Here is a 23,680-nt window from a genome sequence, read left to right as displayed (position 1 = left end):
TACTTAAGCTTTCCAACTTATTACTAGAAATTTTGCGAGAATTATGAAAGACTTTCATTTTACATTGTGTGGAGTGGTTTTTTTAAGAATTTTCTTACACAATTTAGCTATTCCTTCAGCTTTTAAACTGTTATTTATATTGCTCTTAAATGGTTAAAAAGTTGTAACTAGTAACTTAAACAGGAAAAAATAGATAAACATTTCACCGATTAACTCATGAAAGCAACCGATTTCAAGAAGATTTCTGTTCAATCAAAAATGACTCGAAGTAAGTTTGAAATGATTTCACCAAATCTGTGGTTCAACCTGACGTAACTGTAACCGAGTTCGACTTAATGGCGGACGATTGGCATGTTCCAACGAACGACGCGTCAATCGAAGCAGAGGAACACGAAAGTTAAATACAATCTTTATATTTCGCAAGATAAGTGTGTGCTTTTAATTATTGCTTCTACCATATATATTAACTGAGCAGATGACTCTCCTTTATTTACTTTCAGAAGATACGGATTTTAAAGTGCGCTGCTTTAAAAATATCTGAAAAACAGCGTTGTTCACGACGATTATTGTAAAGTGTAGGATAGTTCTTCTGATGTCAATAACAATGTGATTTTTAACAATTCTAAACATTACTGAATTTTGAATTAAAATAATAAAATACTATGAAATACAAAAGCATTAAATTACCGTAGATGCTGTTTTTTGTGTGCATACTGTAATAATTTTTATTTTTACTGTCAGTTCAGAACATGGATTAAAAATAAATTAGTATTTATTGTGTAAAAATTATGCTTGCTTTCTTATATTTTGTATGTAGTGCATAAGCAAGTATTAGAAAGCATATATTTTATATTAAAATTTTCAACGAATTTAAACATTTCTTTATATTTCCCTAAAATGTTTATTATTTATTGTTCATTTCATATAATTATAGTCATATAAAGCTATTATCAGTAGAATCTTAGTTGACGGTACGTTGGAGCAAACACAAAAATGACGGGGCACTATTGTTGCCAAAACCAAACGAGATTTTTATGTCTGCAGAAAATAAAATTATTCAAAACAAAAGCAAGCATTCTGATAATGAAATAAGTTTTAATGTCTTATAAAAGTATTAATATTAAATGATAACAAGCATTATTGTTACTAAAACACTTGATAAAAAATTATTATAAATTAAGCACAACTGAAAGTAGAAGGACCAATAATAGAAATGTGAGCTTCATTGCCTCAAGTGTTGCCAAATATGTCCCGCACTGTCGAGTAAAGCTCCTCCTGACAGCTAAAGCGAGTTTTAGAGCGTATTTGTCAACCTTTTCCTTTGCTTACTCACTGTGTAAATATTTTTCCGACAAGACGTGATATCCCAGTGTCAAAGTTACGATTAGAACTGAGCAAAACGAATCAATACTAATTCGAATTAGCTAGTGTTTTGATAATGAAATGGATAAAAATAGTATAAATATGATTTATTTATAAAAAATGACTTTAAAATATATATACTTTTATTTTTTAAATTTTGACCCGAGTACGGAGCAAAAAAATTAAGATTAGCTTGAGAATTACAATAATTAAGATTAGACCCTGCTCCTTGTGTTCACCTTTCCTGCCGATTGTTTTTGTAGTTCTTTTGTGGGATGCTTTTGTAGTTCCTTGTTTTTGTAGTTCTTTTGCTGATTGCTTTCGTAGTTCCTTTCGAATGGTTTAGTAAACAGGCTTGCTTATTTAATGGTAATATATTTTAGACTTAAATTAAATAAATAATCAGAAGAAAGTAAAGCGGTAAGATATTACTTGATTAAAAACTTCCTTCGCTTCAAAAATATGGAAAATTAAAACTGCAGTTGACATGTTTCATTCGCTCAAAAATAGGCACCTATTTTCAAGATTTGGTAGACTTGAATGAGAAGAAACAAAAGTGACTTGAAATATAAAACGTAAAGTTGCCAAAGAAATTTAGAAAACAAGAGGTGAGAAACAAAATCATAGTAGCCGAGAGAGTAAAAGATGAAAAACAGTAAGAAAAAAAAAACCCACAGTGGTCGAGAAGGAAAAATCAAGGTAACATGCATTTTTACGCATTAGGGAGAGTAGAAACAATTGAGGCATCATTGAAGTTGGATTTAAGTTCAAGATTCCAACAATGTGCAGTAATTGTTGATTTTTCGAATGTTTGATAACGGACATATCTATTGTTTTTCTTAAGATATGTCCGCTATCAAGAGTTTGAAAAATTTAACTGACTAACTAGACTAACTAACTAATTTGAATCTATTTTTGTATGAATAGTGGCTCATTTTTTAAAACAAAATTTTAAAAATATGAAACATTTACATCCTGTGAAATGTTTGATTCATATACATTTCGGTATTATTCCAATTTGGTCGGCCGAAAAAATGCTATTTCCTTAGTGCTATTATACGTATATTATTTTCTTATCACCACAATTAGTTAAGCATCTCTAGCGTCAATAACAGCTTAGTAAGCCGCGTCGGCTTAGTGGTTGAAACTATCACCTCTCAATGAAATGACCCAAGGAGGTTTTCGTTTGGTTTCCTCTCGATCTAACGCAAACACCCATGACCACACTGTCTCAATCATTACATTAGTCACGAAATTGAGAACGAATTGAATTCAATTTGAATAAGTTAATTTAGTGTAAATGAATAAAATATAAATGAGTAAATAAAAGTTACAAAGTACTATAAGTTATAAAAGTTACAAAGTACTATAAGTTATAAAAATTACAAAGTACTATTAGTTATAAAAGTTACAAAGTACTATAAGTTATAAAAGTTACAAAGTATTTTTTATAAAATTATATCTTTGTCATTTGTTTAAATGAAAATTATTTTCTCTAAGTTGCAGTTTTAAAAGTTACAACGAAGTAGAAATTGAAAAAAAATAGTTCATTTATTTTAAACTTCTATATTCCAACTTCTTTGATTTTTAAAAGAAGTTAGAAAAGCACAAAAGTGTAAAGATAAAAAGCAATTGAAAGAACATGCAATTTATTAGAAGGAGATAAGAAATCTACTCAAACTTTACACTTGTATTTAAAATTTTCCTTCTCTCAGACATAATACACTTTATCTGAAATTATGTAAATGCAATAAATGCTGAGATAAAACAAATAATTTCTGGATAGCTCTCAGCAGTATTTTTAATAAAAGTGCCGGTACTTTATACCGTAATTTGATCCAGAATTTTTTATAGTGTAATAGACAATTTAAAGTTACATTTAGGTGATAGTGTTAAACTTTGTAAAAAGGTTGTACAATCTTTTTAATTAGAGCATAAAGATAGTTTTCTATTTTGGAAGAAAAGGACACCATGTCTATTTGTTTCTAAAATTGAGTTGATACAATTTCAATGCTGTAGAATTTTTTACTTTATCTTGCGGTATAGGACATTATATCCTATCATAATAAATAGCGAAATTAGTCATAGGCCACCTTTCATGATTAAAAGAAAAAATTTGAAAAAATCTAAAATCTGCTCTCTTAAAAAGTTAGATTTTCATGATATGGTGTCCTTTGACGTATTTAAGTTCATTCAAATGCCGAATTTGAACTTTCCGGATATGAAAGCAGCCAAGAAATATTAGTATCAAGCGTAATCCGCAGCTTTTTTTTTCAGTTAAATTAAGGCAAGATAATTTCATTCATTTAATTCAGCAAAACAATATCACATAGCTTCGATTACGTGTTCCTGACAAAATACACATTTACGAATTCTTCGTTCGCAAAATTTTTTGGCCCTTGAATTAGAAAAATGCCTTTCATCTTGAGCGATCACGTTTATTTACCCAACTATCAACTTTATTTCAGCCAATTGCGTGAGAAATAAAAGATAGAGAGATATTCGAGAAGTAGAAAAGAGGGGATAAAACTTCACAACGAAGTGTATCCCTTATGTGCATGTTATATGCCATGATTTGGTAAATTAACATATTTAACGAGGATTTCAATTGAATGCTTGAGGTTTAGGAGATAGCCTAGTTTAACTTTATATGGTCAATTTTAGTTATTATTCCAGTTGCATTTCATTCATCTGTTACCGTAAACTTGTTAAGCACGTTACCCACTAAGCTTAAGCTACTTAGCTTAAACTTACTCGCTAGCTTTGACTATTCATAAAAAGATACTTTATATTTCTAAAATATCATGTTATTGTTAATAGGTTTAACACTTGTATAATTTAGAAATTCAGCTATTGCCATTATACTTGCTACATGCTTATTATAAATATAATAAAACAGAAAACAATTAAACAAAATCTTAATTGTTTTTGCATCATTAAAGTGATAATGAGAGAAAAAAATTAAGATTCAATCGAAAAGATTTCTAACGCGAGAAATGATTTTTTTGTTCCTTACACTGTAAGAAGTTTCAGCTTATCTCAAGGCCAAAAATGGTGCAACCACTTTACAGCAAAGTGGTGTAGTGAAACACCATATATAACCTCTTGGATCTAGTGTTTCACCACACCAATGTTCTGTTTCACTACTTGGGGTAAAATAGCCGCAACCATTTTTGTTACTAAATTACATTAAAATTTATGATTACAGTAAGGTAAAATACACAAAAGAGTCAGTAAGACTCTTTTACAATACAATATAAAGTAAGGATCATTAATTTGGAATGCAAATTCAAACTAATTCTGAAAATAAAATTAATTTGTAAATCAAACATACACGCAGTACAGAGAGAATACTACGATGAATTCGAACAAGGTTAACAGAACAGAACCGGATAGAAGTTATGCAATAAAAATTTATTAAACACAGTTCACACAGATTAAAAAATTAAAATATAATTAACCTTATTGCACAACTAAAAACAAACATATTTAAAGGCGAATTTTGGGTTCTGTTGCTGAGTATCAGCGTTGAAAGCAAGAACAAACTCTCAGCAACTCATTCCAGATGCAAACAAACTATTGGCGATATTTAATTAGGCGTTTCTTGAATTTCTGATATTCAAAGTGCGCCAATAATGGTGTTTTCGGAAGAGAAAATAATTCTCATATGGAGCGAAAGAGCAAGAGTATGATGTAAGATTATTTAATTTTAAGTGTTAAGATTTAAATTACACCCTTTAAATTGTATATGATCGATCCATTTGGTGTTTACCCGAAATAAGGTGTTCCTTTGCACAATTTTTTAAATTGTTCAACATCATATTCAGAGAGATATTGTACAACAGTTTTTTCAGTGCATTACATTCTTGAAAATAACAAATACAAAGCTTGGAAGTATTTTTGTTTAATTATTAAAAACTTTTATAAAAATTGAAGTTATGGTTTCAAATAGAATGCTTTAACAAATTTTTCGAACCGTTTCCTATTTTAATTCTAATTTGTATTTTATGAGAAAATAAATTCAAATCCCCTTAGAACTATTTTAAATATTACCTTTCACAAAAGTCGGTTTCCACATTAATTATCCAAAAAATTTAAATATTTCTAGTTTATTTTAGAATTAAATTAAACATCTCGCATTAATATTAATGCATTTTAAGAGTAATGACAAGATTGTGTCTAAAGTAAATCAGATTATTTTAGATTCTATAAACAAATATTATCATTAACAACAAGGGCATTAGTCTTAGAATAAAAGACTCATATCATGATAAATACGTTTGCACAGTTTTAATGAAAATTTTTGCAACTCAAATACTTAAGAATAAATATGAATCATCATTATATAAATTTAACAGTGTGATGGTTTTTTCAAATACGAAATAAAGTGTATTTAAATACGAAAATGTATTTAATTATCAACTATTTAGAAAATTTATTTAACTATTAAATATATGTATGGAATATATTTAAATACATCAGCTATATAAAGATTATTATTATCATATAATTATTATTATCATAATTATTATCATAATTATTATCATATAATTATTGTTATCATATAATTATTGTTATCCTAATTATTATCATATAATTATTATTATCATAATTATTATCATAATTATTATCATATATTCAATTATCAAGTATTTACTATCATATATTGTATTAAGCATGATGATTCTACATAGCAAATGCTAACCTCATTAAAAACTCAACTTTGAGGTAAAGTGAAAATGAAGAAGAAATATGTGAAAAATCTTGTAATCACGCAAATTTAAGCAATTTCGTATACTTATTATTCTTAATGCTCTTACTAAACATTGATAGCAATTTACTTGCGATGAATCTAAGTGTTTTAATTTATTTTCATTACTGACATTTATAATAAATAAGGAAACAAAAACAAAATATTCACTCAAAATTTTTCGGAGTAAACGAATACATTTTTTAAGTGAACATTTTTAAATAATACGCTAATGTTTCTATTTCTAAATTTAACAGTTTAGCTGCTAAATACAGGGCAATACATTTGCAGAAATATAATCACGATACGTAGAATATGTTTCAAACAATAGAGTAGGGTGAATCAGAAGTGTTGACACTCAATTTAACGCATTGTAACTTTCAAAAGATTACAAGATTGTTCATTTATGTTGATTTTGTATGAAGCAACATAGGAAATTTTATTTCGTCTGCAAAGAAAGTATTGAAAATATCATCTAAACAACGTGAAAACCAGAAAAAGACCTAGGAAAATTTGTTAAGTAATAAATGAAAATTGTGTAAAAAATACTTGAAAATGAATGAAACAATACACGAGAAAATTGTATTAAAGTTTGATGAATTATTGAAGATGAGTTAAGATATAAAAGAATTAGATGCTAAAATTTTTATTTTTTTCCAGTTATTACTCCTGTCAAACATTTACTTTCTTAATTTCTATTTATTTGTTAAACCTAAATATTAAACTTTCAATGCAGCTTTTGTAAGCCCAGCAAAAACACTTTCCACATAGGATCTCCCTTTCTCCTTTTTTTTTCTTGAGTTGGAACATACATTACACATTGCAATGTAAGTAATGAGCACATCTCATGTATTTTTATCAACTTCAATAGAAGAAACATCAATCAAGGATTTAGGATTATCAATAAAGCTGTTTTGTTATATTGGTTCTTCATACAGTTCTATTCTTTCATTTGATCATTTTGTTTGAAGTTTTTTCAGTCCCTACAGAACAACTTTTTCTTCCTTGAAAGCACATTTTAGCAAATGTTCCTTTTTATTTTCTTTATCCAAATAGTCCATTGATAATGGTATAACCGGCATATCTTACCCCGAGAGTAGATGTTATTGAAGCGAAACAGATCCTTATTGTTTGTTAACTAAATCCTTATTGTTTGTTAGGGAATCAATCCTTAGTAAACGTATTATAAACTGAGCTAAAACAATTTTTCTAACTGTAATAACCAATAAAAAGGATTGTTTAAAAATAATAGAATATTATAGAGTTGGTACTGTAAAATGAACTCATCTGCACAGAGCCATGTATTCTACCACACAGTAAGCCAATATGGTAGCAGCAGCTCATTCTTCTTACCTAGTAGAGAGAAATTCAGAGTCTGCTCGCTAAAAAGTCAAATTACAATTTCGCCAAATTACAATTTCAAATTACAAAATTACAAATCAAATTACAATCGTTGGTACCCGTTTTCATCCCCACCACCCGGTTTTATCACACTCTCCCCTGTGTACATGCATTTACTACAGTACAGCGTAGGCAGGATTGTGACGTTCACCACAAACCCTCCTCATCCCTACACGATTGTCATCACTGCAGAAATTAAATCCGGATTCATCACTGAAGACGAGACCTGGTTCCATTCGGTTGCAGTCAAATCCTGTCGAAAGCGACACCACTCCAAAAGGAGGCAAGGTGAGTGAGTCTGAATCCTTCCTACACTATACAGCACCACAGCTCTTCTACAACTGATATGATGGATTGGGATGCTATCGCATGCAGCAAACGATCACCCCTAATATTGATCCATGGGATTTTGACAGCCGAGTCGTACGCTTGGGTCATCCATCAGTCAAATATGTTGCCACACAGTTTTCAACAAGACAATACTCAACCACACACAGAAGGGTGTCACAGGAATGTCTGTGGCCCATTACCACCCTTCCCTGGCCTGCTCGATTTTAAGATTTGTCACCAAAAGAGCATATCCGGGACCACTTGGGACGGCAAGTTGGACAGCCTCCAAGTTTGGTCAATTAAGTGGTGTTTTTACACAAACTATGGAAGGATATGACGCAGAACATCATACGGGACTTGTATGCCTCAATGCCCAACCGTATTGCATCCTGCATTCACGCTATGGGAGGCTTAAAAGGGTAATAAATAAAGGATCATTTTGCCTGCAATAAATGATCATATTGCTTTGATTTTTTAATCCCTTACTGATATCAGCGTTGTACTTATGTATGTAAAATTTCGTTTTATTCTGTCATCTCCTTCTGGGGGCGTTAATTTATTCAAATAATTGGACTTTGATATTTGGTTATTTCTAAATTTAATACGCTTTCAATAATAAAATTTTTCTCTATCTGTAACTGAATCAATTAGAATAACTGTTGAAGAAAAACTAATTAAACTTCAGTCTTATTCAATTACAGTTATTCTGTTCATTGTTAAAAATTTCTACATTTATTAGCTATTAGCTATAAAAACATTTTAATTGGAGGATTTAATCAATTTTAATGCTTGATTTTGTTGCTTACCTTTCTCGAGAAAATAAAAATAATTCATTAAATTTAAAAATAAAATATTATTTTGTCAAGTTAAAATATTCTAATTAAATCAAAACGTAACACTCCAATTTAAAATTCATCCCATTAAATGTGTAAAAAATGAAAGGGAACCATTACCTATACAGAATAAAGCATTTTAAAACATTTTCTTTGAGTAGAAAATGAAACAAATATAATAATTGAAGGTATTGTGTAGACGTAATTGTCTTGCATAGTATAAGGACGAAAACAAGTAGAAATAAAGCAAATAAATTGCACTTGCTTCTGTGAATTTAAGGTTTGTAAAATAAAAGATATATCATCTTATTTACCCTTAAAATTAAAGAAACTTCTTTTTTTTTAAATTTTAGTCTCTACATTTGTATTTTGTTTGATTGCTAGTAAAATTCTATCCCTTTTTGTTCACTATCTATTATAATGTTATCTGTTATATTGCAATTCACTATCTGTAATAATGTGTAAATATAATGTTTAATCAGCAGTTTTTATCACATATTCTGAGAATATTCTAAGATCATATGAGTCAGTGCACTATATCTCCATGATAACTATTTTTAGATTTTCGGAATGACTGCAGTACATCTGGAGTTAAGTCACATTAAGGGCAATCAGTCTATATATACATTGGTTACGAATCTATGTAATGTTTCCAACTGCTTTCGACTAGAAAGAGTTTAACATTTTCTTACGATTGAGCTATTGCACAATTCGTGCTTTGATAATGTCAAATATGCAGAATTCAAACTCTTTTTGAGCTGAAAAGCCTCATTAAAATTGCCTTTAAACTTACAAACTTATAAAAATAACTTTAAAAAGAATTTTTACATTTATTATTTTCTTGTGATCTACCAAAATAATATTAACTTAAACATTTATCTTATTAGAAACAATTCTCTATTAATGTATTTATTATGTCAAAATGCAAATCATTTATAAGACATTTAAAATTAAATGAGACTATTAATAGCAATTTAAATTTTCATAGTAAATGTTTGTAAAGAAATTTAGTAATTTAAACAAGAAATCAATCATTTTACTCCAAATATTTTCAATGAGTTGTTCTATTTTTAACTGAATTATCTTTTAAAAAATAAAAATATTTGCGTCTAATTAATATTAAAAAAAAATTTTCTTTTTTGAAAGATGTCTTATTTGTAATTTTCTATCCTATAAAATGATACATTACTGATTAAATTATACCCTAGAACAAATTGCTACAAAAATACTTTGTAAAACTCGTCTCAACTCCTAAGCACAGAAAAAAAACTTGTTGCACCTATCAATTACTGAAAAGCTTTTTAAAGCTGAAAGAAAAAAAAAACTCTCTTGAGGGAAAAAAAATTCCAAAGGAAATTCAATTATCATTTTAAAAGGAACAGTAAAATGAAATGAAAACTTTATCGATAGAATAGCTGGTTTGTAAATCGAGTTCTTTTTCGCTCATGTTTTTTTTGTTAATTCATTCTCATTTAATTTAAATACTTTTCTCTGATTATGTATAAAAAATTAAAAATAAGTTATTTTAATCAGCCAACAGCTTTTATTTTACTTAATAGCTGAAATTCAAATCGAGCTGTATAATTTAAGGGGGGGAACCAGTTATAGCCATGCTAAAGTTTGAAATTATTCTATTTTTAAACAAATCAAAGCTGTGTGTTTTAAGTAGATTTCGAAATTCCAAAAATTATTCTCGATGAGAATAGTTTCATTTGATCTAACACGAAATTTGTGACAATTGTGGAATCCTTAGATGGTATTGGCCTTTTTTGTTTCATGCTTTAAAAATCTCAAATTATTTATTAATTTACTTCAGTTTTTCAACAGATCATAAACACTACTTAATCGTCTTTATTTTCCAAAAGTAGATTCATTATATGTTTTCCAGCTAAAAAGGAATTCTTTATAAAATTGACATTTGCAGCATATTTAAAAACATATTAAAATATTAATAAGGTACGTCATAGTTGAAAATAGGATTATTAAACGTATAATGTTCCGACTTTAGTTAAGAGAAATTGAAATAAATAAATATTTTTTGCTGTAGTACTTGATATGACATCATTTGGCATAGTGAAAACATTCAAGGATAAACAACAAGCAAGTAACAATAGAACAAGAATAATAAATAAAACGTAACCAAAAAGAATTAAAAGGTAGTTTGATAGGAGGGCCAGTAGCTGTCCTTAAGCTTTCCAATACATATCCTAAAGACTACTAGTGACCGCTGGACATGCTCCAAGAAATTTAGCTTCCATTACTTGACCACTCTTGCATAAGATCCAATTTGGGTAAGAGAACAATCGAATTAGTCGAAATAACAGAAAAAATATGTCTCTGTCAATAGTGGTGAAGTATGTCGCCATCTTTCATTAAAATTTATTTGAAAATTAACTCGTCAAAAAAACACTGCGAATAACTATATCGTTTTTTTAAATGTCCTATAGCAGAAATCCTCCATCACAGCAGATTATCAGATCATCTACAGATTAGTTTTCTCTTTTAATTTAAAAAACAGGCACAAAAGATTACCAAGAGGAGAAGTCGAAAAATTATTTTTTATTCCTAAACTTATTGAAATACTTTTTGTTTCGAGTCTTTAATAAAATTTGTTTACCAATCTGCAAATATCTAACCAAGAAAAAAAAACTGATGACAAATGATTCCAAATAATGCTCTGCAATTAATAGGAATTTTGAAAAATTATGAATTTAGGAGATAAAAAACATTTAAGAAATATATTCTCATTTCTGAAAGCTCTAATTGCTGGCTTTTAGATACTATAGAGACTTAATTCCATTTTTTAAATTTCAGTTATTCTATTTATTTTAAAGTGCATACAAATTTTATTATAAACAACAGATTATTAACGAAATTTATTTTGTGTATAATATTTTTCTGCCTTATAAATATGTGCTAGTTTTGCACCACACGTGCTAGACTAAGTAATTTTTACATTAATATTCTTTGACTGTGATAGAGACGCAAATAAATTTGAATTTATGACGGTTGTGATATTGTGTTTACTCTGTAAATACTGCAACTTTCCATGTGAGGATAAATACTCAAACCTCTCTCCATACAGCGCAACAATAATTAAACTAGGGCCACTTTGTATGCCTTCGAAAAAAAACTTTTACGATAACAAGAACCCTATGGGTAGTTGGTTCGAGTTCCGAAGTCACTGAAAGTTTTATTTACTTATTTATTTTTAACATTTGTGTTATGTCTTAAAGTGCTGCGTAATTATTTATTTATTATTCAGAAAATAAGTTATTTTATTTTAGTTACTAAAGTCAATCATTCTTCATTTAAGTTGCTAAGCCATATACGTGTGAGTTGTTGTTGTTAATTTACGTCGCACTAGAGCTGCACAATGGGCTACATATACGTGTGAGAGTGGTACCTTGGAAGACTTCGAACCCTGAACCCACGACTTTCTTTGTTGCGATCCGAGACCGCAATTTTCCAGCCAGGCACTAAGCTACTACTACTATAAACAGTATTAGTTCACGAAATCAATGATTTTTCAAATTTACAACCAATATAAAATTTGAAAGTTATTCGTCTTGTAAGCACTGAGGATCTTCAATCATTTAAGGGCACAAGAGTGTGAATTTCTTAAAATTCAGTCTCAATTACAGTTTTTTTGCCATATTATTTTTAGACAGCTTATTAAGGGATTTCAGTGTAGCTAACTGGAGCTTAAAGTTCGAGACGAAAACAGAGAAAATCTCAGTTCCATGACTTTAAGAGAATTTAAGTATTTATAGGTGAAAAGTTCATCTTAGATATTGAATTTACGCCAGTTAAACCATTGTAAGAGTTTAGTAACTTCTGAACATGAATGAAGACTTACTACTGTTACACCAACTAATTCGATGCAAAACACTATATGTAATTGTAAAAGTTTCGTTTGTATTGAGACCTTTATAGATGCTTGCTTGAACTATCACCAGAGGATGCATTTGTCATTCTCCTCGTTATACTCCTTATTTGCATATATTTATTTTAAGTGTAATTAAATGTTCATATTGACTGCAAGATTGGCAACAATAGAGATTTTTCGCTTATTCAAGTGTATAAAAATGCCATAGTACTCTTACAGCATAGAGTTGCTGATAAAAGCGGATAGCATAGATCCTCTACCACAACCAACCAACCAGCCATAGTACTCTGCTATTTCTGCTTTGATTATAGCTCAATTAGGATGTTGCTACATTAATGCATTTGAAGAACGTCTTGTCGTGGATACACTGCAATGCTGAATTATTGTCAAAGGCAAAGATAATTCTGACAAGTGGATCATTCGACAACCTGTTAGTGGTCTTCTATTTCAATCCAAATGCGATGTAAAATTTGAAATAATTGCCTGATTTTAAGCGAACTTAGAATTTTAATCTTTTTGTAATAACAGATTAACTTTGCAACCTGTCCAGAGATCTGAAGTATCTATTCTGTTTTCTTGAAAATCAATTATTACAGATCATTGTGGATCTGTGCTTCGTGAGTTATGCTTTCTTTATTTTCTAAGACTTTCAGTGAGATGTTTTGTCAAGGATGAATGTGTCCGCCAACATTTAAGTGGTAAGTATTTTCTATGGGTTTTGAATGAATTTTTAAAATTTTATATTTAAAATAATTCCTGATTCATAACCTATGAAGAGTCAAATAGTTAAAACTTCTTCATTACATGAAAATTGTATGATTATTCTCCATTTTAAGATGAATGAATTAGTGGTATATCAAATATGTATGTGATTTTGTTGCATGCTTTTAAAAAAAGACTTGTTTTTAAGCTTATGAGATTAATGAAAGTTAGTAGTTAGTTCAAATCTGAAGTTATTTTATAATAGTTAACTTAATAATTAACTTTTGTACTTGCGGCAATGGTACGTCTTTAACAGATCCTCTTGAGCGAATATTCCTGGGAAGCAAGTTATCTCGTCCATTGCAATAGAAAAGGTAAGTAATGATAAAAGTAAAAATAGTTAAAAATGTTAAGAGTTCCGGATTGACAAAGCTGGTAGGATTTGAATAAGCTATTGAAGAACAAGAAGCAGGAAAGTCCAAATTTTTAATAAATTTTTACTGGACAATCTTTAATGTTTTAATTACTGCTAAAATCTGGTGCTAGGCATGGTGGCAGGTCATTTTTCATCTGAAGATCATAACAGATTAAGAAAATATTGCTAAAACTTCTTTTGAAAACATTTCTAAATTTGTTTCTGATCAATATCAGTATGCAGATGAGCTGAGTGTAACAAAGAACAAAGTAAAGAGCTTTTTACCTGCTAATTGGGTAGATTTGTACTGTATGAGGGGTTAAACTTTTTTTAAATTTCATTATAGTCAAAACTTAATTTGAATAAAAAAGTTTCTATGTTTAATTTTTAAATGTCTCTGCAAATTTTGTTACAGATCTATTAGGTTAAACTGAATGTTTGACAATAACTGTTGGACAGCACTGGGGTCACCGATAAATAGGTAGTAAAAAAATGTACTGAAAATTTTTTGAAAAATGCGTAAGCACACTTATCAGCGAAAAATAAGGTTTCGCAAAAAACTAAATGTTAACGAAATAAAATTAACGTGCAGAAGATCAAATGCGTGTAAGAGCTTTCAATTAAGTCTAAATAGGAATAAATATCCTTTGTCAAAAATAGTGAAGCATATCGCCATCTTTCATTAAAATTATTTGAATACAAACCAGTCGAAAATACTGCCTACATCATTTTATTTTTTTTACTAAGTAGACAAAGAGACGTCAAAAACTAGAGTATAGTATAACTTTTTGATTTTTTTTAAAAAAAATATACTCATGTTGACTTATCGGAAGAAAAAAAGGTGATTTTGAGGAAAGCCAGAAATAAACTATTGTTATGTTTCACGACTAGCGCAATCTATCTGAATAGAAAACAACAAAATGGCACATAAAAAGGAACAATCTCTGTACACATCAAAAATTTTTTTATTTGGATACGTTACTCGGAATAGGAAATGGCTACATCAGGGCATGGTCACAATCGAAGTACACAGCTCGCAATAAAATTCTGACCTTTATTTGTGTGTAAACGAAGGCCATAATGCAACTGTGTCTAAAATTTATAATGAATTTAAATCACTACAAAATTTAATTTCGTGTTCTTACGTTTAATGTTTTTTTGTATCTTTTTAAAATATTACATAACATCTCCAGCTGAGTTTTTTTTAAACTTGGATTACAAAAGTCTTGTATGGTGTAGTTTAGCTTGTAAGTGGTGTCTCAAAATTCACCCACGTTTTGAACTTTGCATCAGTTGTGCAACAAAATGCTGTTAATTAAAAAATTAAGACAGTGCAGCAGCTTACAATTCACAATGAAGCGATACAGAGAAGCAAGTTTTTATTTTTCAGTAATATTTTGAGCATTTATTCATTCCCGGATCGTGTCAAACGTTTGTGAGCATGATCATGAATCATGAAAGGTGTAGGCTGTATAGGTTAGGGTCATGAATGTGATAAAACGCCACAGAGCCTTTCTCCTAATGTGAAATGCAAAGCCAACAATTCGATGAACACCAACACTTTGAAAAAGAATATAGAGTGCTTCATCTACGAAATTCAGCCAATGCAATGTGTTTGTATTTGATGATAATAACAAATTGATGATAATTGGAAAAATTTGACAAAAGTGTTGGTATATGTCAGCTTATTCGCTGAGGCCATTTACCCAATATGCTATTCCATGAACAGCCCTATGCTTTTTAATTAAACACTGTTTTTTTCTACCAACATAACTTCTTATTAACGTTACTACTATGTAGAGTTAAAGTATCAGAACGCTGTCCCAAAAACAATTTGCCAGAGCACATACTAATTGAACCTTGATAAAAATAATTTTCCGTATTTAAGGGGAGAGAAGACTTAAATGTTATAACACTATTTTACAATAAGAATCTTAAGTAGTTATTATTTTTATACTTCGAGTTTGCAATAATTCTAAACCCTCTGTATGGACAGTACAAATGCATGAATTAAATAATGCAGCGTTTTTGAACTTTCAGTATTTATTTTAAACATCCTTTATAAAACTAACAAAATAGTAATGTATATTGGGAAAAATTCTTAAATGCACTTTCCTAAGCGGCTTAAGATTGTAAAAGTTAGTCACGATACAGAAACAGTTGCAATGATTCATGAAATGAATCACCCAAGGATACGTTTTCAATGACTTCTGCCCACTAAGTAAATGTTCCTGTTTTTCACTCAATTTTATTTTTTTAACTCTACATTTTGTATACCCGTCGCAATCAATATCAAACAATAAAAATTTAAGACTGTTAAATATTAGTTGAAAAATTGCAGTTGGACATCATTAAAACGTTTTAGTAATTAATACAGCAACCAAAAGAAAAATTATTACGATAAAAATTCCAAAGCTCTTATTCCAGTTCTTAAGTTTGTTCAAGTGCAGGTGTTCAGCCATTTTTCCGATACACGACCTGACAGGTGTACTCCAAGCTGAAATCACATTGAACAGACTGGTCTCTCCCTCTTTTTTCTCTCTTTTTAACTAATTCACCTTTCACTATTACCGTAACTTGAAGGACAAATGTATAATGTACGCATATGAGTCAATACATGCGCATGCCAATATCTTTTATCTTAGTTTTAGTAGAATGAAGATACTATAATATTTAACATATCAGCACGTGTAAAAGCACGCTTCTTTGCAACAATGCTTTGACTGAAAAATATTTTTTTTAACTTCATGTTATTGAATTTATCTCATTATTTGCACGTGCGCGTCTAATTTTTTAAAAAATTCGTTTCTAAAAAATCGTAATTTACTGTAATATTGATTCGTTTAAAAATTCGCAATTTACTGTAATATTTATTTGAATAGAATGAATCAATGATTATTACTGTAAAAATACTGTTACAATAGTTATTACTGTAAAAATTACGACATATCATATTTTTTGTTCAATAACATGTTCTGGTAAAAATGAATTTTACTGTAAAAAGTAACGGCACCCTGAGGGCCGGTGCATTTTACCGTAATTTGATCCGGAATTTTTTACAGTACATTCAGTGCTATATTTTTCACCGCAGTAGATACAGAACACAGTTGCCCACACTAATCCCCAAAGAGAAAAAAGTTACCGTATTCAAACAACCTTGTCAATTCAGATTTTCATATACTCTTAGATTTAAATCCAAAAGATTGTCTAAAATATTTTCAGTTTGTGGACAAAATCATAGTTAAATTTATCTAAGAGAGTTAAATTAAGTTAATCTAAGTTAGTTAAATTAAACTAATCTAACATTTTGTTATCATAATTTTAGATATTCATAGCCATGATTAGAATTAAAATTATAAATGAAACACGAAAAAACTTTCTTGTCATGTTTTTAAGCCTTCTGCATCGTTTTGTGACAGAGTGTAGTAATGCAGCTCACTGTTATAAGATACGTATATTTTCCGACCATGTGAGGACTGGTAAAGTATTCCTTAATGCCTACTTATGTGGTTCTTTTTACAACTTACCTCTATTAGTTGATATAATATATTTTTAACAAAGCAGAAAAAATAATCATGTATTAGCATATTTTTTTCTGCAAGTTTAAAACGAAATTTTTCCATTTTTATTTGATTTAAAAAAAAAATTTTAATTGATGAAAACTAAAACGAATGGATTCTGTTTCCAATAAATATTTACATCAGTAATTAGATTGGATTCCAATTGCTTAGTATTTTAGACATTATTAAAAACAAAGCACACTTCAATATAGATGATCAGAGAAAAAAGTATGGTTAAAACTACCTAAACATGGAAAAATTCACCGTGTTTCTGGCTCTATCGGAGTACCAAAAAGCACCGCAATTTTTACTGAAGCATTTTAGTAATGATTTTAGGTAAAATTAACAACAAATTATAGTTTTATTACCATGATGTTTGTAAGTAAATGTGATTATTTTATTATGATCCCTTATCAGGACATTTATTTGGTTAAATTTACTTTTCGGTTTTGTATTTTTACTAAGTGCGCGGTAAAAAGAACTACAATTTTGAAACCTAAATTTCCGGTAAACAATTGCTATATAAACGGAAAAATTACCAAATGAATGGATTAAATACAGGTGTATTTTGGTTTAATTACAAGAATTATGGTTTTCACCAGAAATGCCGTTACTCTACGGTAATTTTGCTCGATTTTCTTCACCACGTAGGAAAAAAAATCAGTATTATATTGTAATATGCTTTGCAAATCTTTTTATTATAATTTGAATTTTTCTTGGATCATAAAAGAAAATTTCAAATATTCTTTTAAAGAAAGCATTAATCAAACAGTACAATTTCTGAACTTTGTTTCAAATGTTAACAAAAAAAATTATCTAATCACACATTCCGGTAAATTTAATTTGTAAGTTTAATTGTAAGACAATGCTTTAAGAATAAGTTCAAACAATGCGAAAAATCAAATGTTCTCAAAAGTTTTATCCTTTGAATTTAAAATTTATGAAAATGAGTATTCTAAATTTTCTCAAGAACTAGAAATTATTTTGTTTTTGTGCAGTGTATTTGAAATCTAAGACTTAAAGTGCTGAAAAACTAAATAAAAGAAATTTAGAAATAATGTATTCTGGAGAAAATTTTTTGCATAGTTGCACTCCTTTAAATGCTTTTTGTCCATTTTTTTAATAATAATATTAATTTTAAACGCGTCTCTTCATAATGACTAAATATAAGCAACATAATTTACTAGATCCAAAGAAAATTGATTTTTTTAAAAATAAATATAGGACTGGCAAACTTTGCTTGTCCAATAGTCATTAGAAACAACAACTAATAAATATAGAAATATCTTACGGCTGAAAGGAATTCTTCTATTATTATAAGGAAGTTCTAATAAACATTTTTGTAAAAATAGACATTTTTGTAAATATTTGACAAACCTATACAGAATTGATTCATTCAGTCAAAGTTATTAAATTTCGGAAAATAAAGTAGATGAAAGCATTAAGATAGTCTTTAAGTGTTTTTGTTTTTCGAAACAGCTACAGTCAGCAAGTAACCTTTAGAAAGCTTCTTTTTTAACAACAAATGAAAACGCTCAGATGATATGATGTGAACAGTTTAAATGAATGTTAGAGAATAAAAGATTTTTCCCGTTGGAAACTGGAGGACAAAAAAAATAAGAAATAAAAATAACTTTGTCTCCATTTCAGCTTTCTCTTTCAGCGCTAAAGCTGCTACATTGAAAATACTATGTATAATTATTGTTAACTTAAAAACTTTAAAATTAATTTACTCAAGTTCACTAAAATGTCACTTAGAACCCTTATTCCAGCAGCTGTTTCAATTTTGCTTTCATCTATACATTATTTTATTAGCACTACTCTAGTCACAGCCTTAACTGCAATTCAATAAACAATAAATGATTGCCCATATAATCTTCGACCAACATAAATGTATCTATGTTAAAGAATTTAACATACCTCGGCAGGTTATTCTCAAAACAAAACACCATCCTTCTACTAAAAGTTGCCCACATATGTAGATCTCAAAGGATACAATGCAGGAAGACAAGGAAGCAAATAAGAAATACCTTACACAAGTTGTTATCATGAAACAAAAACTTCAAGGCTTCCGTTCGTTAAATAAACGATCATATTCTTATCTTCAAGTTCAGTAGTGTAAAGGACGTTCTGTCTATTTTATTTCATACTAAGGAGTTAAACAACATAAAATTTATGACTGACTTAAAATATAGAATCTTAGCAGCTTTAAAGATAAAAGTATCTTATCTTTTTTTTTTAAATGTATTTGTCCCTTTCCTGAGGTGATTTGATCAATTATTAGCAACACTGTAAAAAAGGGTTTCTCAAGTTTGAGCAAAAAATTTATCAAAATAACTTCGAAACAAAAAATAGTCGAATTTAAAAATTTCCTGTTTTCAAAATTATTGTCGCTGAAATGATGGTGGGGAGAGATATGTTTGTTGGCTACCAACAGGATTCGAACCAATGACCTCCGAGTTTGTAGTAGGATGCTCTAACCGCCATAGTTGTACAACACAATCCTGAGGGAGTTACGATGCTTTAGATCGATGCCATAGAACTGAGACATTATGACAGACTAATTTCCAATTCCAATGGCACAAAGTGTTGAAAATATGGTCCCATTTGCTTAATCAGGAAATCTGTAATTTTAATTTCACTTTTTTCTTTCTTCTCCATATCGAAAAAAACTTTTAAACAAATAGGATTTATAAAGCTTTTCTTAACTGGGTTGCGCAACTATGGCGATTAGAGCATGGTATTACGAACCCAGAGGTCCTTGATTAGAATCCTGCCGGCAACCAACGAACACTTCTCTCTCACATTTCATTTTTCCCCCCACATCATTTTTGAGACTATCCATTTTGATCAAAAGTTAGTATATGCTCTTTTAGTTTTGAATACATGGGATTTTCAAATTCGACTATTATTTGTTTTGAAGCTATTTCGACACATTTTTGCGCATGTGATATTCTTATTTTAATATCGCGACATATCTATAAATATTGATATCTTTTGAAATGCAGAGTATATTTCCCAATATAACAAATTTACATTATTTTTCTCTCTGAAAATGCTTTCGTTTCCCAAAAGAGACATATGAACACACGCATTAGATAGTGCATTCAATATTTGTCTTACGAAATTTGATTAACGATATACTTTGGAGAATACCTTTCTAAATCTCATAGAAAAGTCATTGATTAATGTTTGAAATGATAATATAAAGCAAAACCTCTTTCAACGAAATGTAAATTTTTTAACGGGACAAAATTTTAATGTCTCTTAAAAAAAATTCTTCTTTATGGCAGAGATGCCAACTGCTCCGTACACGCCAATATAATTAAAAAAAGCGGTAAATAACTACAAACTAAATTTTGCAAATATTTGACTATTTTTGCTTGCTTTTTAAATGGCATAACAACTTAGAAGTGTGAATTATATAAGCCTACGAATTATTTAGAAATAGTGGTGGATAAAAATCTATTAAATTGCAATTATTAAACCAAGAATCACAATTGATAAACTACCACTTTAAAATATTTATTTGCTGTCCGGAGCAAGTTGGCATCTCTATTATGGTTATAATAATATCTTGAAAAAAAATTTAAGTCATACAATATGCTATATAATTTGAAAGTTTATTAAAATTTTTGAAATAAACGCAAGGTATATATACATGAAAATAATGCTGTATTTTCATTTAATATCTGATTTATTCATAACTCTATTTATTTCTTAAGTTTTATTATATTCAATATATACTCTTTGGTTACAAATACATAGTACATATTTAGCTTTGTTACTTTATCTACAGAAACATTAGATCAGATAAAAATAGATTTTTATGTATTACTGCCTTATATGTGGACTATTGTTTTCCTTATTTACTGACAGAAGCTATCATGAAATGGAAGTATTAGTTTTATTGCGTGATCTTTGTAAGTAGTATCCAGGGCTGTTATTGATCTAATCTAATAATATTTGTATTTACTGTGTTTCAAATGTGGCATGTTAAAATCCAGCCAATCAAAATTATCATCATATTTCTTGTTATCGTTATGCTTTTTTAATTAGAATTAACAAGAAAACGTAGTTATTTTAAAATAAATATTAAAAGTAGTTAAATAAATATTGACGTCAAATTTTACATTTTTTTAAAAGTAAATTATATTTATTTAGAAAATAAAATTAGTTTAACCTTATTAGTATCAAAAAAATATTTAAGAATTAACTGTAATATGTCAATATACACTGCTTGACAATTGCTAAAGAACACTTACATTTTTCGAATAACTAATAATAGACATTGATTGAAGAAATGAAACTAAGTACATATTTAGTGGAGACAATGTGCATTTATTATAATGCAAAATAGAACACATATTGTCGCATCGAAAATTAAGAAAATTAAATATAAAAAATATGCTTCTTAGACGATTTCCAAACAGCCGCTATAAGTGGGTCTTCTTGCCAGAATAAAACATGTATGAGTATCTCAGTCAGATGTATGATTAACTCGGACACTAATGCATGTTTTACATCTATTATTTATACAGTTCACTAAATTAACGGGTTGTCCTTGGGGAATATGGCGCACAATTCTCTCAAGGTGGTTATCAGATGTTACACAGTTCAGGAAAGGCGTGTTCTTTGTGAAATAAGCCTGCCAAGAGCATCCCAGACAGGCTCTATGGGATTCAGGTCAGGAGAGGGAGAGTACGCAGGCTATTGCATACGGCCAATATCTTCCCTTTCCAGTGTGTTCGATACCTCAGTTCTCTTGTGTGGCCATGCATTGTCGTTCCTAAACAGAAATTCTGGACCTTCCGCACCCTTAAAAAGACGAACATGATCCAGAATAATCCATCTGGAATACCGCTGGGATAAAGCGCTACCCTGCTCAAAATGTAAAGTGGTGTTCTGCCATTGTGCATTATGCCTGCCTACACAAGCACGCCTAGGGCATACCAGTCTCGTTCATGAATATATTGTTGTTCATAAAAATTTCCCCTCTCTCTTCACACTAACTGGTGGCCAGAATAACTTGCCAAAGTGAAACCGGATTCATCGTAGTACATCACTCTGAACCATTGTTGGTGACCCCAAACAATACGTCCAGTACACCAGCGTAATCTTTCTCGATGATTGCGACGATGCATCGAACAGGCTTTCGTACATACAAACCAACTTGATTTAATAGCCGTGAGTTTTTTCTGGCAGAAACCTGTGTACCGGTAGTGGTTGTAAGGTCTGCAGCTATCTTACTAGGAATGACATTTCTGTTCTTTTTTGCGATTAGGGATACATATAGATCTTTTGAGGTGTGGTGCTCCTACCACGACTACTGGCATGCTTTCGTATATCATTTCCAGTTTCAGCGGCCTTTTTTAATCTCGAGAAAACACTTTTCGACATTCCCACAACTGTGATGACAGTGGTGACACTTAAACCTGCTTCCAGTTGTCCAACTGCTTGTCCAGGATCGTAAGCACTCAAATGATGTCCTGTTGATATTTTGCACTCAATTATAGAAAGAAGACACAGAAATAAGTTCAACAACCTACATCGCTGTATTGGTTTAACACTTAACAGCATGAGTTTTCGAATGAATTAAGAGCTTGTATACACTGCCCTTTATAGAGATAACGGGTGCTGCTCTACCATGGCCTCTGAGCTTGATTTTACAGTTATTGGTGGGTTGTCGAGAACGCTATATATATACACTATATATGTATATATATATACACTATATACACACCGCTATATATGTATGCACTTAGCTTATCAGTTACAAAATATGAGTTTGTATGTATATATGCACACTCCATAACAAAAAAATCGACGCACCATCCGATTGCTTTGAAATTTCGTATGCATGAATGTTTTGAACAGATATGGCTAGAATGATGCCGACTGGGGACGTATAGTCTTTAGCGACGAATCCCGCTTCCAACTGTGTCCTGACGATCATCGATGACGTGTTTGGAGACGCACAGGGCAGAGGGGGGATCCTGCCTTCACTATTTCATGCCACACCAGCCCTCAACAAGGCATTATGGTCTGGGGTGCCATTTCCTTTGACAGCCGGACTCCTTTGGTCGTCATTAGAGGTACATTTACTGCACAGCGGTACGTCGACGACATCCTAAGACCTGCTTTGCTACCGTTTCCTTTGCAGCGCCCTGGGCTGATTTTTCAGCAGGACAATGCCAGACCACATACGGCATGTGCTGCTATGAACTGTCTGCAAGCTTGTCAAACTCTTCCTTGGCCTGCCAGATCACCAGATCTCTCTCCCATCGAGCATGTCTGGGATATGATGGGAAGGCGATTGCATCTGGTACGGAATGTTGATGACCTCGTTCGACAATTGGATCGAATTTGGCAGAAAATACCGCAAGAGACCATCCGGGTGCTTTATCGGTCTATGCCACGCCGTGTGGCAGCTTTATC

At 30.2% G+C, this 23,680-nt stretch overlaps 1 protein-coding gene across 6 annotated transcripts in view; it reads right to left on the bottom strand.

The window, feature by feature from the left end:
- The window catches only part of LOC107451019 (uncharacterized), a 227,555-nt gene that overhangs the window by 175,698 nt on the left and 28,177 nt on the right, over nt 1-23,680 (bottom strand). For 3 of the 6 annotated variants that reach the window (XM_016066976.4, XM_016066978.4, XM_016066977.4), the window contains exon 1: nt 19,163-19,308. The exons of the other annotated variants lie outside the window; for them this stretch is intronic. In XM_016066976.4, coding sequence (XP_015922462.3) covers nt 19,163-19,218 — 56 coding nt within the window. In that variant the 5' untranslated portion in view covers nt 19,219-19,308. Of the gene's footprint in view, nt 1-19,162; nt 19,309-23,680 lie in introns of those variants that run through there. 6 annotated transcript variants of the gene reach the window in all.

The sequence above is a fragment of the Parasteatoda tepidariorum genome, chromosome 11 (assembly GCF_982258835.1).
Source record: "Parasteatoda tepidariorum strain Cologne lab strain chromosome 11, Ptep-v5.0, whole genome shotgun sequence".
Classification (NCBI taxonomy): Eukaryota; Metazoa; Arthropoda; class Arachnida; order Araneae; family Theridiidae; genus Parasteatoda; species Parasteatoda tepidariorum.
This window is presented reverse-complemented; position numbering and strand designations above follow the sequence as displayed.